Source organism: Lottia gigantea (assembly GCF_000327385.1).
Source record: "Lottia gigantea unplaced genomic scaffold LOTGIsca_45, whole genome shotgun sequence".
In the NCBI taxonomy this organism is placed as follows: Eukaryota; Metazoa; Mollusca; class Gastropoda; family Lottiidae; genus Lottia; species Lottia gigantea.
The window spans coordinates 2,013,125-2,028,095 of NW_008709577.1; the positions used below are offsets into that span (position 1 = coordinate 2,013,125).

The 14,971-nt window shown below is 30.7% G+C and overlaps 2 protein-coding genes across 2 annotated transcripts; one reads left to right on the forward strand and one right to left on the reverse strand.

The window, feature by feature from the left end:
- Positions 1-245: 245 nt before the first annotated feature.
- On the reverse strand, positions 246-4,837 carry LOTGIDRAFT_164514 (hypothetical protein; the record flags this gene model as incomplete). The annotated part of the gene is made up of 4 exons (XM_009061020.1): positions 246-326; positions 378-576; positions 3,535-3,578; positions 4,811-4,837. The coding sequence occupies 4 exons, from the start codon at positions 4,835-4,837 to the stop codon at positions 246-248; spliced, it is 351 nt and encodes a 116-aa protein (XP_009059268.1).
- Positions 4,838-5,492: 655 nt separating this feature from the next.
- LOTGIDRAFT_124075 (hypothetical protein) lies at positions 5,493-5,870 on the forward strand (the record flags this gene model as incomplete). The annotated part of the gene is made up of 1 exon (XM_009061021.1): positions 5,493-5,870. A coding segment is annotated over one exon (378 nt), but the record flags the coding sequence as incomplete, so codon positions are not given.
- Between the last annotated feature and the right edge of the window lie 9,101 nt (positions 5,871-14,971).

The window sequence follows — 14,971 nt, forward strand, 5'->3', positions numbered from 1 at the left end:
TGCTTTGAGAATACCAAATGGTGGTGTTTTTATTGTTGAAATAAATATAATTCTTGCATGGGCATTTAAAATTGAATTGAAGTTGATTAGAATAAATAATTATTTCAAAACCAGTTAGTCGTACAGGCTGCTGTACATCTGACATGAAATTTGTCTGTCCTTACTTCTGTTGAATGATTGTCTGAAGTTTTCTAATGAAAAAAAGAGTTTTCGTGCAGGGCTCAAATACAGATTTTAACCATTGTTCATCTCTTGTCACCAACTATTGGTTCATGCTTGTATTCTCCTTGAACCTGTAGGTGATGACCAAAGTGATTATAATCCAGCTAAAGAAATATATAATAGAATATTATTTAAAGATCATGAACTTCTGTTACCTCATGAACTATCAATCTTTTAATTCCATAACTAACACTACAACTAACACTACAACTAACACTACAACTAACACTATAACTAACACTATAACTAACAATAACAAACACTACAACTAACACTACAACTAACACTACAACTAACACTATAACTAACACTACAACTGACACTATAACTACTATTACTGCTTCGACAATGAGGCTGAAACGAACAGATAAATCATGGTCTTACATCTAATTAACACAATCCAAATAGATGGAGATTTTCTATACATTTCACACTTTGATGTAAGGTGGAGGAATTTTGAGCCCCTCATGAATTAACCTAGTAGTCTCTCTCTCATCAAATAATATCATTCTGTCAAGGTCATACTCAAATGATATTGGTATGTCATCTGTAAAGTGATTTTGTGTCATAAGTGCAAATATCTCAAAACATGGACAAGTGTCTGATTTAGAGTGTCTGGTCTGAACTTGTTTAACTGACGGTAATGATTTTGAAGTATCAGTTCTTAACGCATATTTTTTTTAATAGAAAAAAGGTTATGAATCAGTTAACATAACTGTATAAATATGTGTATTTAATGATTTATGTGGAATCTATCAGTTGATCAATTTGAATAAATAATTGATTCAGTAATTGAATTAACTTGATTGAAGTTATTTTTATTGAGGATTTTTCAACTGTATATGTAGTTGCAGACTTGGTGCCAAGACTTGAGCTTGAGTTGAGCTTTCTTATTTCTCAGATGATAGCTTGCTTTCTGCAATTAGACATTTTCATTTATCCACTTGACCAACAACAGACCAGCAGAGAGTAAAACACCATTTGATTTGATTCAATTGAGTTGTATAGTAGAATGTCCAGTCACACCTGTTGGTTTAGTTGTTTTGTCCGGTTGTATACCAGTAACACCTCTATAATCTACTATCTATTCAGACCCTAACTGATCATTTAGTTGGCTTGATTTATGATGTTCTGTCCACTGAATAGATACATTGATATATAACAATAGGATATGTATATAGAGAAGGTTGTAGGATTACATTGAATAGTAGAGATATATTCATTGAGTTTATATAGGTATTAGGGTAATTTCAAGGTGTATTGACAACCTATACCTAAAAGCTTTTTTCATGTAGCGTCTTATTTTGTTGATTCACAAACTGAACATCCAGCAGTACTACCTTGAGGGAACATTTCTGTGGTAAAATATTGACATATATAGGGTTTAGATTTCTTTAAAATGATAACATGAAAGAAACACGATCATTTGACTTGAAAAATATTAATTTTCCTCACAGCATAAAATAGGAAATTAATTCTCGGTTGTTATTGATGTCTTGTAAATCAAATGAAGTGAAATAGCAGACACGCCTGCTGAGGTAGAGAGATGAAAGGGGAGAGAACTGTTAGTATTTATTCTACCAGGTGGAAGGTATTAATACAAATATAAAGTTATATTAATATTTTTTAATTTATATTTAATACATCTGTTACTGGTTAATATTCATAAAACCATTATTATTCAATACATTCAATTCAGATTATACATTTGTCTTAAAATTGTCGTACGTGACAAAGCTCACACAAACTTTATTTTGAAAGATTGAATTCAGGGGCAATTACCAGCTGACAATTCAAGGATATGTACTTTAAAACTGTTGAGAATTTGGAATGGAACAAGATTACACACACAACTATTATCATTGCATGACTATTTTGTGCATTATCCCAATAAGAAACAGAAAAGTTGGATGTAAAATTTTACTTTATCTCGTTTTCCAGTCAATATTGACAATATCTATGGTATGTTAATTTGTCCTTTGATATAGCCGATACATTTTCCATCCATTGTTGAATTTTACTTTTATCTTGTTTTCTGATTTTACTTTTAACTTGTTTTCTGATTTTACTTTTAACTTGTTTTCTGATTTTACTTTTAACTTGTTTTCTGATTTTACTTTTAACTTGTTTTCTGATTTTACTTTTAACTTGTTTTCTGATATAAATTTAATCTTATATTCTATCATTAAAGAAAAATATTGGCAAATGTTTCTGAAATTTTTAACAATACTTTTTATATCTCTGGCCTTTTATATGAAATTTTAACAATACTTTAATACGTTGAAATATCAATCAGAAATATATTATTAATGTAGAAATATTAGAAATGATATTTTCTTATACTTTCATCAACCAGACTTAAATGGTAGAACAGTTATACAATTAGTACAAACTACTCTTCAATAAATCCAGCAATATTTGGATGAAAAGGGTTTATTTATTTGTATTTGATTGTTATTCATATGTATATGTATATTTATATTTATTTTTATATCTAGACAGGTAGCATGCAGGTGGTTTCTTCTTTCAAGTTTCTGATAAACAAATCTTTTAACCTTTTCTCAGTTTTCTATTGTAATAAAACTATTTGCCTCACTTAGATTGAATAGTTCAAAAAACAATAAAGGTATCCATCCATGTCTTTACCAAAATAAAGAGGAAAAATATAACTTGACACACAGATTATCAAATATTTATCATATACATAGAGGGGGAAATGTTGCAAATATCACAAACTTTAAGAATCTAATGCAAAACACAGCATCCAAAATGAAATAAAAAAAGAAGTATATTGACTTTTACACCAAAAGAAAAAGCAGCTGAAGAGATAATTTTGATATAAGTGTTGACTGAATATAGAGACAAAACAACCATGATCTGAACTTAAAGTAGTCAATCTGAGGTTAAGAATTATGCTTTTGAAAGCGTTGCTTGATGAATATACAATCAATGAGACAGTGGTTGCTTCAGATGCATACAGCATACAGTAGGTAATTCAAGAATTGAATAGGTGACGAATTGAAAAAAAGATCAAAGATATCCTTCAATATTACTTAATTTTTATTTGTAGAATACAATGTCAGATAGTATCAATTTATATTATCCTATTTCTCTCTTTCTTTATTCCTATTCACTCGTTAATCTTTTGAGAGTGGCGTCTGTTATTTTGTTAATGGCGAGGTGTTGCAGTCAAACAAAAGGGGTCTTGTCTAATATACTTCTATGTTACGTTTCAAGACAAAAGGCAAGGAGTCTGCGTGTGTTACTAACAATATGAATAAACTGAGTGTGCAGGTGAGAAGAAAAAAATACCTCTGTGTACCAAACTGTTGGCACTGTGTTGAAGAAAGGGAAACCTGAAATTTTTAACAGTAAAAAGTGAGGGATTTATTACATAAGTTTAAATAGTTTAATCTCATCATTAAACATTTCCTGTATAGAATGAAAGCAGGATCTGTCAGATATACAAATAAATAAAAATAAATAATACATATATTTGGATGTCATATTTCTTTTAACAGTTATATTTTTCTAAATATTGAAGCAATAGGTTTTAAGAGGGAGCAAGTAAACTGAGCCAGCCCTTATTTAAGATGTGAATGTAATCAGTCAGTGTAAAGAAAATTATTAAAGAAATAGTGTTTACTTTCACACAATAAGCATATTGTTTGCTATCTCCAGCTCTCTATTACAATGTTATTGTAATCTGACCGGATGTTTGTGGTAAAAAGAGATGAGGACTATTTGATGAGACGTGAGGAGTTACTCCAGTCCTGTCCTCAAATAGCCCCTTTTCTATTGGTGTTAAGTTGATAAGAGGCTATACAAGACAGGAAGTTGAAACAATCTGGCAAATTATTTTACAGTGAAAACTGGCAACTCAGATCCAGTTCAGAAATCACTATTTTGATTTATGCTCTTTGTCCAGTTAAGATAGAACTCTGTAAGCAACATCTACAAAAAGGGGACCACAAGTCAGATGAGCTTAGTTCTTGTCTGACCTACAGATGTACAAGATGTATTTCCATGAAAGCAGCTTACTCTTATCCAGCTTTTTAACAATCCCATTTCTATGGGCCTTGAATTTATAAGTTGATAAGATTCAATTTAAGACAGGAAGTTATAATAATCTGGCGAGTCAGGTTACAGTGAAATACTGGCGACACTGTTAATCTCTTGACTAAAATAATGTTATGTTATTTGTGAACTCTATGAATAAGAAAATTGAAAACAATCAATCCATATATTTAATGCACAACACAATTCAAAATCTCTCCCAAGGCCTCTTTGTTACTTGTCATGTATTGGCCATTACACAAAATTTTAAAAATCAGGGAGTTTATAAAACAACTATACACATCATGTCTATAAAAATCTGCATCACCCACCATTGATATAAATTAATGAGAATGGAATGATGATAACTAGATAGCTATGATTGTATCTATATTAAATGGTTATCATTATTGATATTATACTATCTCAGTAAATCATCATAATCATCAGTATCATAATATCACAGCTCCTCATTTGGTTATTGTATGTGTCAGGATAATGCATACAAATGCATACTGTTCTACAAACTTACAAAATATTTCTCTTTAGCATATTGCATGGTGGTGTGGTGCCAGTCTTCTGGATAAAAATATTACCCCATTTCTTATAAACATAACAACAACAATCTTACATGATAAACTAGAAGATCATTGATCTGAAATGATCATTAAGGTCTCCCTCAAAATTTAAGATCAAAGGACCTTTTGCTCAGACTTATGTGCCTTTGATAAACAAGATTATATAAAAGATAAAATCCAGATGCGTTTTTTGAAATGTAACGTACAAATAAACTCTTATTGATTGGTGCTCATCTTCTATCAATTTAAATACAGAAATTTCAAGGAAAGAGAAGGAACTATTGATTTGAAAACACACATAACCTATTCAGTCGATGTATATACTATTATTGATATAAGATAGGTACTAATGATAAGAGATGATATATGGACCTGTAATAAACCATACTAATAAAGTGTTACTATTTACTTAATATTTATTTCCCACATTTACCTTATAACCAATATCATAGTTCATCTGTCACTGTTACCAATATCTTAGTTCATCTACCTGTCACTATCACCAATATCACAGTTCGTCTGTCACTATCAACAATATAATAGTTCACCTACCTGTCACCATCAACAATATAACAGTTCATCTACCTGTCACTATCACCAATATCACAGTTCGTCTGTCACTATCAACAATATAATAGTTCATCTACCTGTCACCATCAACAATATCACAGTTCATCTACCTGTCACTATCACCAATATCACAGTTCGTCTGTCACTATCAACAATATAATAGTTCACCTACCTGTCACCATCAACAATATCACATCTACCTGTCACTATTACCAATATCATAGTTCATCTAAATGTCACCATCAACAATATAATAGTTCACCTACCTGTCACCATCAACAATATCATAGTTCACCTACCTGTCACCATCAACAATATCACAGTTCATCTACCTGTAACTATTACCAATATCACAGTTCATCTACCTGTCACTATCACCAATATCATAGTTTACCTACCTGTCACCATAAACAATATCACAGTTCATCTACCTGTAACAATTAACCAATATCACAGTTCATCTACCTGTCACTATTACCAATATCATAGTTCATCTAACTGTCACCATCAACAATATAATAGTTCACCTACCTGTCATCACAGTTCACCTACCTGTCACCATCAACTATATCATAGTTCATCTACCTGTCACCATCAACAATATCATAGTTCATCTACCTGTCACCATTAACAATATCATAGTTCATCTACCTGTGACCATCAACAATATCACAGTTCATCTACCTGTCACCATCGCCAATATCATAGTTCATCTACCTGTCATTATCACCAATATCATAGTTCACCTACATGTCGTCACTGTTACTAAAACCAGATGGTACTTGAACCGTGGTTATACAAATGAACAAGATAGTTTAAAAACAAAAAATAATGGGCATACAGATTAACAAGATTTGGTTTTAAAAAAAACGTATTTGAATTTAGGTTTAAAATGAACTTTGCCTTAGAGTTGCTGGAGGATGAAGATTAAATTTCATACAGTTGGCCTCCAAATAATAAAGTGTCCAAAAGTTTAACAATGCTTTTACCCATATCATTAAATCAACTTGTGGGAAAAGAACACACACCTTCACCATGTGCTCTTGTTGCTTGTGATATAATATGATATATCCGGTGCAATACTGACTTTATTGTCAAATGGAAGCAAATGGCATGCACATGTACATGTCATATAAAAAAATATCCAACCTTTGACCTATGTCAATATAGGAGTTGAGAAAATTTGGTGAAGAATACAGATAAAACATGATTTTAAATATTCTGTTATCACCATAACATCTGTGGAGTCCAAATTATATTCATGTAGGAAATATCATACTGAGAAAGCTGTATTGAAATTTAATGAGGATAAAAATAAAGTTTATGTAAAGTTGAAGTTTAAAGATAAATAAAAAGGTTGAAGCTGACAGCTGCAGAACAGTTTTAATCCTTCACAATATTTCTATCAATGACATTTTTTAAATAAAGATAATGATGTATTTTATTTTGAATTCACCTGCTATGATTAGCTGTATGGGGGAAGTCAGAAATATTATCCAATTGTTTCAATAGTAAAACCAGATGTATTAAATTTTCCCTGGTAATTTGAACTTTTAATAACAAAAAATGATTGTAGTTCATGATTAATTGTATTGGAGAAATTTATATTTGGTCTTTGGCAGATAGAACCAGATTTATTAAAACAATGGTTAATGGAGCCTCATACAGAGAAACATTTTTGTCATAGAAATCAAATTAACTTTATTCATCTTGTATAAGAGATATTTAAAAACTACTGATTATAGAGATAAAACTAACAAAAATCTGAAACAAAATGTATAATAAGCATAATTTCTGGATAGTCTTGCTTATATATATAGGATGTAAAAACGTAAAATCTTGCTGGAACTGGTATAAAATGATTAGAAAACCATTTCAGAAGGTTAGATATTATGTTTTCAAGGATCACCTGTTACTTGGCCACAACTCTTTACAGTGATCTTTCCTAGACTCTCTATACTCATTACAACTGGGTGGACTGGAATGGAGAGGAAGAACACCAACTCTGTGTCACTAACCCAATTCAGAACCAATCTGGCTAATGGCCATGATCTGTACATTGAAGTGAACAGGAAACTGAATACCTAACCTTTGTTGTAATATTTACCTTTATTTTGAGAAGGTCATACTCTTTCAATTATAAAGAATTTCAATAAACTGTGTTTTTATCTAACATTTCAAACAAGGCCAATAATAGACCACCCTGTAAACCTAGTGGCTTTCTGTGATTGTTTTCGGAATTAAAATCATTGATCCAGTTCTCAAAGGTGTAATAGATTGTGTGAATTGAGCTTTATAAAGTAGCCCTCACACCATAGCAATCACCAGTTGTGTATGGTTACGAATAAGAATAGGGATCATAAGTTTCAATCGCATTTCTCATGGTGAGTTGCATTCGGAAAGTGTGGCCACTTTAGTTATATGCCATATGCACATAGTAATTATTATGGTGTGATACAGATAGATGTAGCAGATAATTAGATGAATATGTCTTAAAGTGTTATTTTGTGTGTGTCAATTTAAACCTGTCATCTCCAACTATGTTAATTAGCTTGCTTTCATTTCTCAGTTAGGCGACTGCCTTCTGGTCAAAACATAATTATCTTATATCTTTATTATTTACATCACCACTGATTACATAATATTATCTAGCTGTGGGATAAGCTGATAAATAACGTTATCAATTCACCTGGTCAGCGTATCCAGAAGTCCAGTTTAGGTCAGTCAATAGGTCATACAGATTTTGGAAAATTTTCTTCCTGAAAATTTGATCATTTTAACATACATAAGTTTTTAAGTGAAAATATTTGACTTTTGCGGGAGCAAAACACTCATCCAACATCAAAATTGACATAGGGAAGACTGATGCAGATAGCTTCAGTTGTTGAATTGATATTACATTCAATCAAATAAAAGAGCATCCAGTTTAATATAAAATAGACCACTGATGTATATTGAATTAGATTAGTTTATAGCAATAAGACTGAAGGCAAGTTTGAAATTGTTTAAATTAATTGTTTTAGGTGTAAAAAGACTCTTTACATTTTACTAATGAGATTTACACTACTTTCAAATTATCACTTTATTTATCATGAAGTTGATTTGATTTATCATTAATACACTTGATTATTTCTTGATATTTATCACAGTTTTAGTCTATTGTAGACCAAGTCATTGTAAACATTGTCCACAAAAAGATCTTTACACCTTATACAATGCTATTAAATAATACTAAACTAAGGTTAAGCTGATAATCTGATATAGTCTGAGTTCAATAGACATAAAACGGCTGATCTAGCGAAATGAACAGTGATTTGAATAGTGTGGTCAGATTTAAAGAGATTTTCTAAAAGGAGGTGTTAGGAAATGACCCCTATAAAGCGAAGTGAAACTAATTAGGGACAAATAAATTGAAATGTGAATTTAAAATACTTTTGTTTACCAATATGCAATGTTTTAGGGTACTTTAGGCGAAAGCCTGTTCCCTAATCCTATTATGCAAATAAGTATTGTTTATACAAAAAAAAATATGCAATGTGTCTTCGGGTATATTTTACAGAAACAACCAATCACATGTATAATTTTTCGATTTACACTAACGCTGAAGTGAGATGCAGATGAAAAATTGAAGGTGCTATTCGACCTTTTCCTGAATTAAACATCACAATTGACCTGAAATGGGTTCATCTAAATTGAATATTGAAAATGGCAAAAACAAAATTACCACCATGAGATTTATGTTGCTTGTTGTATCTGTATGACTAACTAAACTGATCAAATTATGGAGAGATTTTACATGAATGAATGAACACAATGTATCTTTAAACTCACAAAACATTATTATTATACAGCAGTCTAAGTATATTTACTGGTAAATGATGTGCTCATGGGTTTAACTGCTCTTGTATTAATGTTTATAACATGAATATATCTCCCTACTGTTCCAAATCAGCTCTTCAAATATTAGTTGTTAATCCCATAATGATTTACTGTTCACCTATTGGTGGCTAGGATATAATCTTATTATTAATCGTATAGTCTCATAAATTAACAATAGTGATAAGGTGTTTATGGTGTTACTCTCTCTCAACTTCTACTGATTTTATCACCCAGTGACTGGTCAGTGGTCAGATAACTTGTTGTGTCATGTCCAGAGTACAGCAGTTGACTTCTGGATACCTTCATATTAATTTGATCATTTATAATGAAATGATGTATATTGTGATATACTGTGTTGGATTATAAGAAGTGTTTATAAAGTGTAGCTACTTCAAAAAGTTTTTTGGATATATTTTCATATATGGTAACTATTTTTATTTGTAAATGAACTTAAAATTGAAATTACTTGAATAAATTTGGTAGTATTAATGTCTGAGCAAATGTTCAGTTTGGTTTCATCACAGACCTGTGAAATACCATTGATAGATAAACTGAAACAAAATAGTGTCACTTACCATTCTGAATTGTTGTTTTGGTGATTTGATTGGGTTCGTAGATTGAGTTTAGATTGATTGAGTTCGAGATTACTTGATTGATTTTTATATGGTTTGATTAACATTGGTGTTGAGCAGTGAATATTATTACCAGACAATCTGATTAGAGACTATCACTGTCAATTCTTTACTTCTTGAAGACTTGATAAATTCATTAGGTTTTTTTTACATGATTTTCTAAAAGCTTTGGTTTCAGTTTCACGTCTGAGACTTTAATCTTATTATAAGATCTAATGTCAAAGCTATTCACAGCCCTTAGTTTGTTGAAGTAAATGTAAAAGTTTTTTATAGACTTTTCTTTTGAAATGGCCTTTTCTTTGGTGTCTGCATTAGTCAAGTAATAAGCCGGCTCAGAATGCTTAAGAAGTGAAAGAAACCTTAAAGAAAAAAAAGCAATAGATTATTGTTGAGTTCTATTTTACTAAGAATGAGTATTGACTAGTTGAAAATACTATCATTCTGAAATGCATCAGAAAGTCACCATGAACTGGCAACAGTTTCACTCAAATTACATATAATAATGACTCTGTGAATTTTTTTACTTGTATTTTATTGAAACTTTAAGATGTGTTTAAGGTTGAAGTTGAGTTGAAATGTGTTGAGAATATATATGAGTTGTGTTTATACTGAAGTTTGTCAAGTTATACTGGATATAGAAAGTTAAACTAGGAGAATATTTAGATATTGTAATGTAAATATTATATAATCTTTGTAACAGTTATAACTAGTGCAAGGCCAACAGCTTAAATTTCAAAAGATGTTGTCACATTTCCAAGGTTCACAGAGTCTAAGTCGTAGAACATGTCAATTTCAAATTTTTTCTTTTCTTATTCAGTCCAGTAAATCAAGAGCTATTTTCATCTTATATTGTAAAAACTTTACACTACAGTATAATATCTAATTATCTTAACCTTTAACTTGCACCTTGTTTTATCATAAATCTTTATTTTGTGACCTAGGCCAGTGCTTTCATGAGACTATGTTCTCATCACCATCACCGATAAAAACCAATCATGTTGTTCAGTAGTACAGTTAGTAAGTGTTCATGCTGTATGGCCAGCAGTCTGTTATATTATTGCACTGTATTTATTATTAATCTATTCATTATTCTAGAATATTTATCTTCATTAACTGCCATTTAAGGCGGATATTGCATTCAATATATTTAAATATGAAGGTATTTCTGAGAACAATAAGGTCACCATTTAATGCAAATGTTACTAAATTGCACTTACATGTAGATATAAGATATTCAACATCGACTGAAAACAGAGGTTTTGATAGTTTTCATAAAAAAAATAGTATTGGCTCAATTTTTTTCTCAGAAATAAGCCTTAAATTACATTACATTCAGAATATAGATTCAGTATGGGTACAGTAACTGTACTGTATATGACATTAACTGAATGTTTTCTTAACTTGTATTGTATCCTATTGTTAGGTAAGGTTATACAGTACAATATTGAACTGTAGTCTAACATTCAAAATAGAATAGAATAGAATATACCAGTGAATAAAAAAAATCCTGACTCCTTCTACAAACATATATCACCTTTTGGGAATTTTTTTTACAAATTCATAGAGTAATATCAGGTATTCGTCATCAGCATTATTAGAAATTGTATTGTTTCTTTTCTTAACCCAGAACTCATTGAGTGCAAGATTTAATTGCTCATAATAATCAAAAAGTATGAAAAAAAAGATTGATTCTTGTAGAATATCCAGTGGGAAGATAATAATGTTGACTATGAGGGTACTGGTATTGTGATGTCATTGTTTTTATGTCTGTATAAGTGGAAGTCATTGAGTACGATATTGATGTAGTTAAATTTCACCTGGTGTATATAATGGTATAATTAAAGGTGTTATTATCAGTCAGGATCAAAAGAATTGATGAAGCAATAACTCTGATTGTAGAACCAAGGTTGGCTAGTTATTCCAGAATGCCAACCTCCTTGTATCTGATAATAGCTTTATGTTGATCAAGATTGTATTTGCATTGCAGGTTCTACCGTGTTCAGATGTTTTCATTTCTTCTATATTGACCACTGCATTGTTTTTAAAGTTGATAACTATCATGAGAAAAGATATAAGTTATAAACCTATGTTGCAAGTGCATCATTTATTGGTAAAGTGATCCCATGCCCTTCGGTCTGAATTATATATTCCTATATCAATTTAACCTCTATTCCTCTTCCCCTATGCCAATCAAATTTTATATATTCACAGGTTGGAATATCATTCTATGAATGTAACGTGGATTGAGGTCTTGACGTCATACGCTAAGGTTATTAGGATCTTTTGTACATTCCCTCATCCTCGATCATTCGAAAACAAAGGATGCAAATATCACACTAGGTAGTCTTAACTGCCAATGTTGTATCAATTGAGTATTTTGAACTGTTTGATGGCACAGCCCCAGACCTTTTTCCCAAGTAATTCAACCTTACAATGTCCAAGGTTTAAGTTTGGCAAATCATACCAGGTAGTCTTGGTTGTCAATGTCATATTAGTAGAAGCAGCTTGGCAGCAACTAGTACTATCATTACCTGGACCTACATGTGGGATGGCATGTCATACCATACTAAGTAGTCTTGATTATCAATGTCATATAAAAGGTTATTAGGAACTGTTTGTGTGTCAGGTGACAAGACTACCTAATCAATATTTTACTATTCACTCTACTCTAGTCTCTGACTGACAGTTTGACTGCTGCTTACCTGTCAGTCAAACATGGTGGATTGTTTTCGTTTTCTTAGCAATTCTTTCTCATCTCAGGTAAAATCTTTTATTGTTCTTCTTTTGACAATTGTGTTCAGTTAAAAAATTTAGATTGAAATAAAATGTTCATCGAGTTGTATGAGTTTGTGTTAAAAATTAGGTGACAATTTATATAGTTTGTCATTTTATTATCAAATATATTGTAGTTGTGAGATAAATACAGGACACTACAAGTGTTAGTTTATATCAATGTCAAGGTTATTTGTTATCTTGTTAATTGCAATTAAAGTTTGTGGTGATGCAATGGTGGTGTTAAGTTTTTGGGGGAGGGTTGCTGTCATCTTGGGAGATGATTTAGTGTTTTGACAGCTATGATTAACATTGATTAAATTAAAGGCCACTTCAGAATTTAAATATTTCGTCAAATGTTGATGCATTGTATGAACTTGACTGGATTGTTTTGAATTGAAAGAAATTTTTGCATTTTTCATTGATGCTTATCTTATCACTTCAGATTAAAAGACAATCTATATTACTGCTAGGCCACTTAACAAACTTTTGCACAAGTTTGATGTCAAAGTCCATCTTACTGTTTGTAAAAAATATAGTTAATAAGCTTGATACTGAAGTTTTTAAAAATATAACTGAATAATTGCTATAAATGGCAGAAATCATGATAAGGAACAATCTAGAAAGTTGATGGAATTGGGTTAATCTGAAAGTATGACAGATGATGTGTCTGTATTTAGATAGTTCTTGGAAGTGTGACAGTAATTGTTATAATTATATTAAGAAAGCGTGAGTCAATATCATCATGTTATAAATCAGGTTAAGTTTATTATTATACCAATTCTCCTCAATTATAACCATTACCCTATATTTATAACTCAATATTCACTGTCATTTGCATGGAAGTGGCATGAGGCAAAAATGAGAAGAGGTACGGTCCTAAGCCCTTTGAGCTGGGTGTGAGGGACTTCCAGAGGTCTCCTGAAGCCAACAGATTTCAGATTACCTGAAATGAATTTTGGGCATTTAGATGGCTTAATTATCACTTTAAGATAAGAAGTGGAACGCATGGCCCAATATGCCACTGGGTTCAGATTACTGAAAAAAGATACCAAAATTATGGGGGACACCGTACATTTCTGAAATTTGAACAAAATATTAATGTCAAGAGTTTATTTTTCTCAGGGGTCACCATATCATTTCTATTCTTAGAATTTGATTGGTTAGCCCATTTAAATTTCTATTTTCCTGATGACTTGATACAGATTTTATATCTGAAATGTGTTGTCAGGATGATAGCCTTATCAATTATCTGAAGATGTTAATGCTAACTTTTTCTAATTAGTAATTATTTTGTATGGACTCCCACACTTTTAATGTAATTAATTCTGTAAGTATAAATGGAGGTTATAATGGTATTATTATGTAAAATGGTTATTTATTTATTTATTGACTGAGGGTAACAGCTTGGAATCTATTATTCTACTGAACAAAATATACACTTCTATAGTAAATAGTTCTCTAGACAATATTGAACAAAATAATGTCGCATATGTTAAATGTAAAGTTTATAATTGACACAGAAATATCAAGTTTCTGTAAAATTATGTTTATTCCATCCCAAAATTGTGCTAACTTAGAGTTAATTAGTTATTAGATATATAAGGAATGGCTAAATACAATTATAGTACAAGTATATTACGCAGTATCAGAATAGGAAGGGCTCTTACTCTTGACTTAAATGTCATAGAAGTGACAACAGTCTAAATTGGTGCTGTATGTTTTAATTGAGAACATCAGAATTGAATTTTGAAATAGCTGTAGACTATGTATATAATGAAGATTAAATCAGAATGATAAATGTAACATTAGAATATTTGTATATTGATTTACAGAAATGATAAGTATTTTAGAAGTAATCTCAGCAATGTATTTATCTATGGTATTTCTTATCTTTCTCTCAAGTCATATTGCATTGCTGTTTTATTCATTTGATGAGGAAGTGGAAGCTTTAAAGCATTTTATTGATAGAGCCCACACAGTAATTACTGATATGGATACTTTAATACAATTCGTCAGTTTTGATGAAGTATTGGACAAGAAGATACTAATACCTATAAATGTGTTCATTACTTCTAAATTTTCTGTCTTCAAACCTGGAAACTTTGCTGTGATATTATTTGTAGATGTGATATAATATAATGTGAGATAGAGATCAAGTGTTTTATTTATGTCTATCAACTGATATTTATTACAATATTTATGATGTTAATTTAACATGAGATTTATTTAAAAACCCTATCTACTGACCTTACTTTGTAT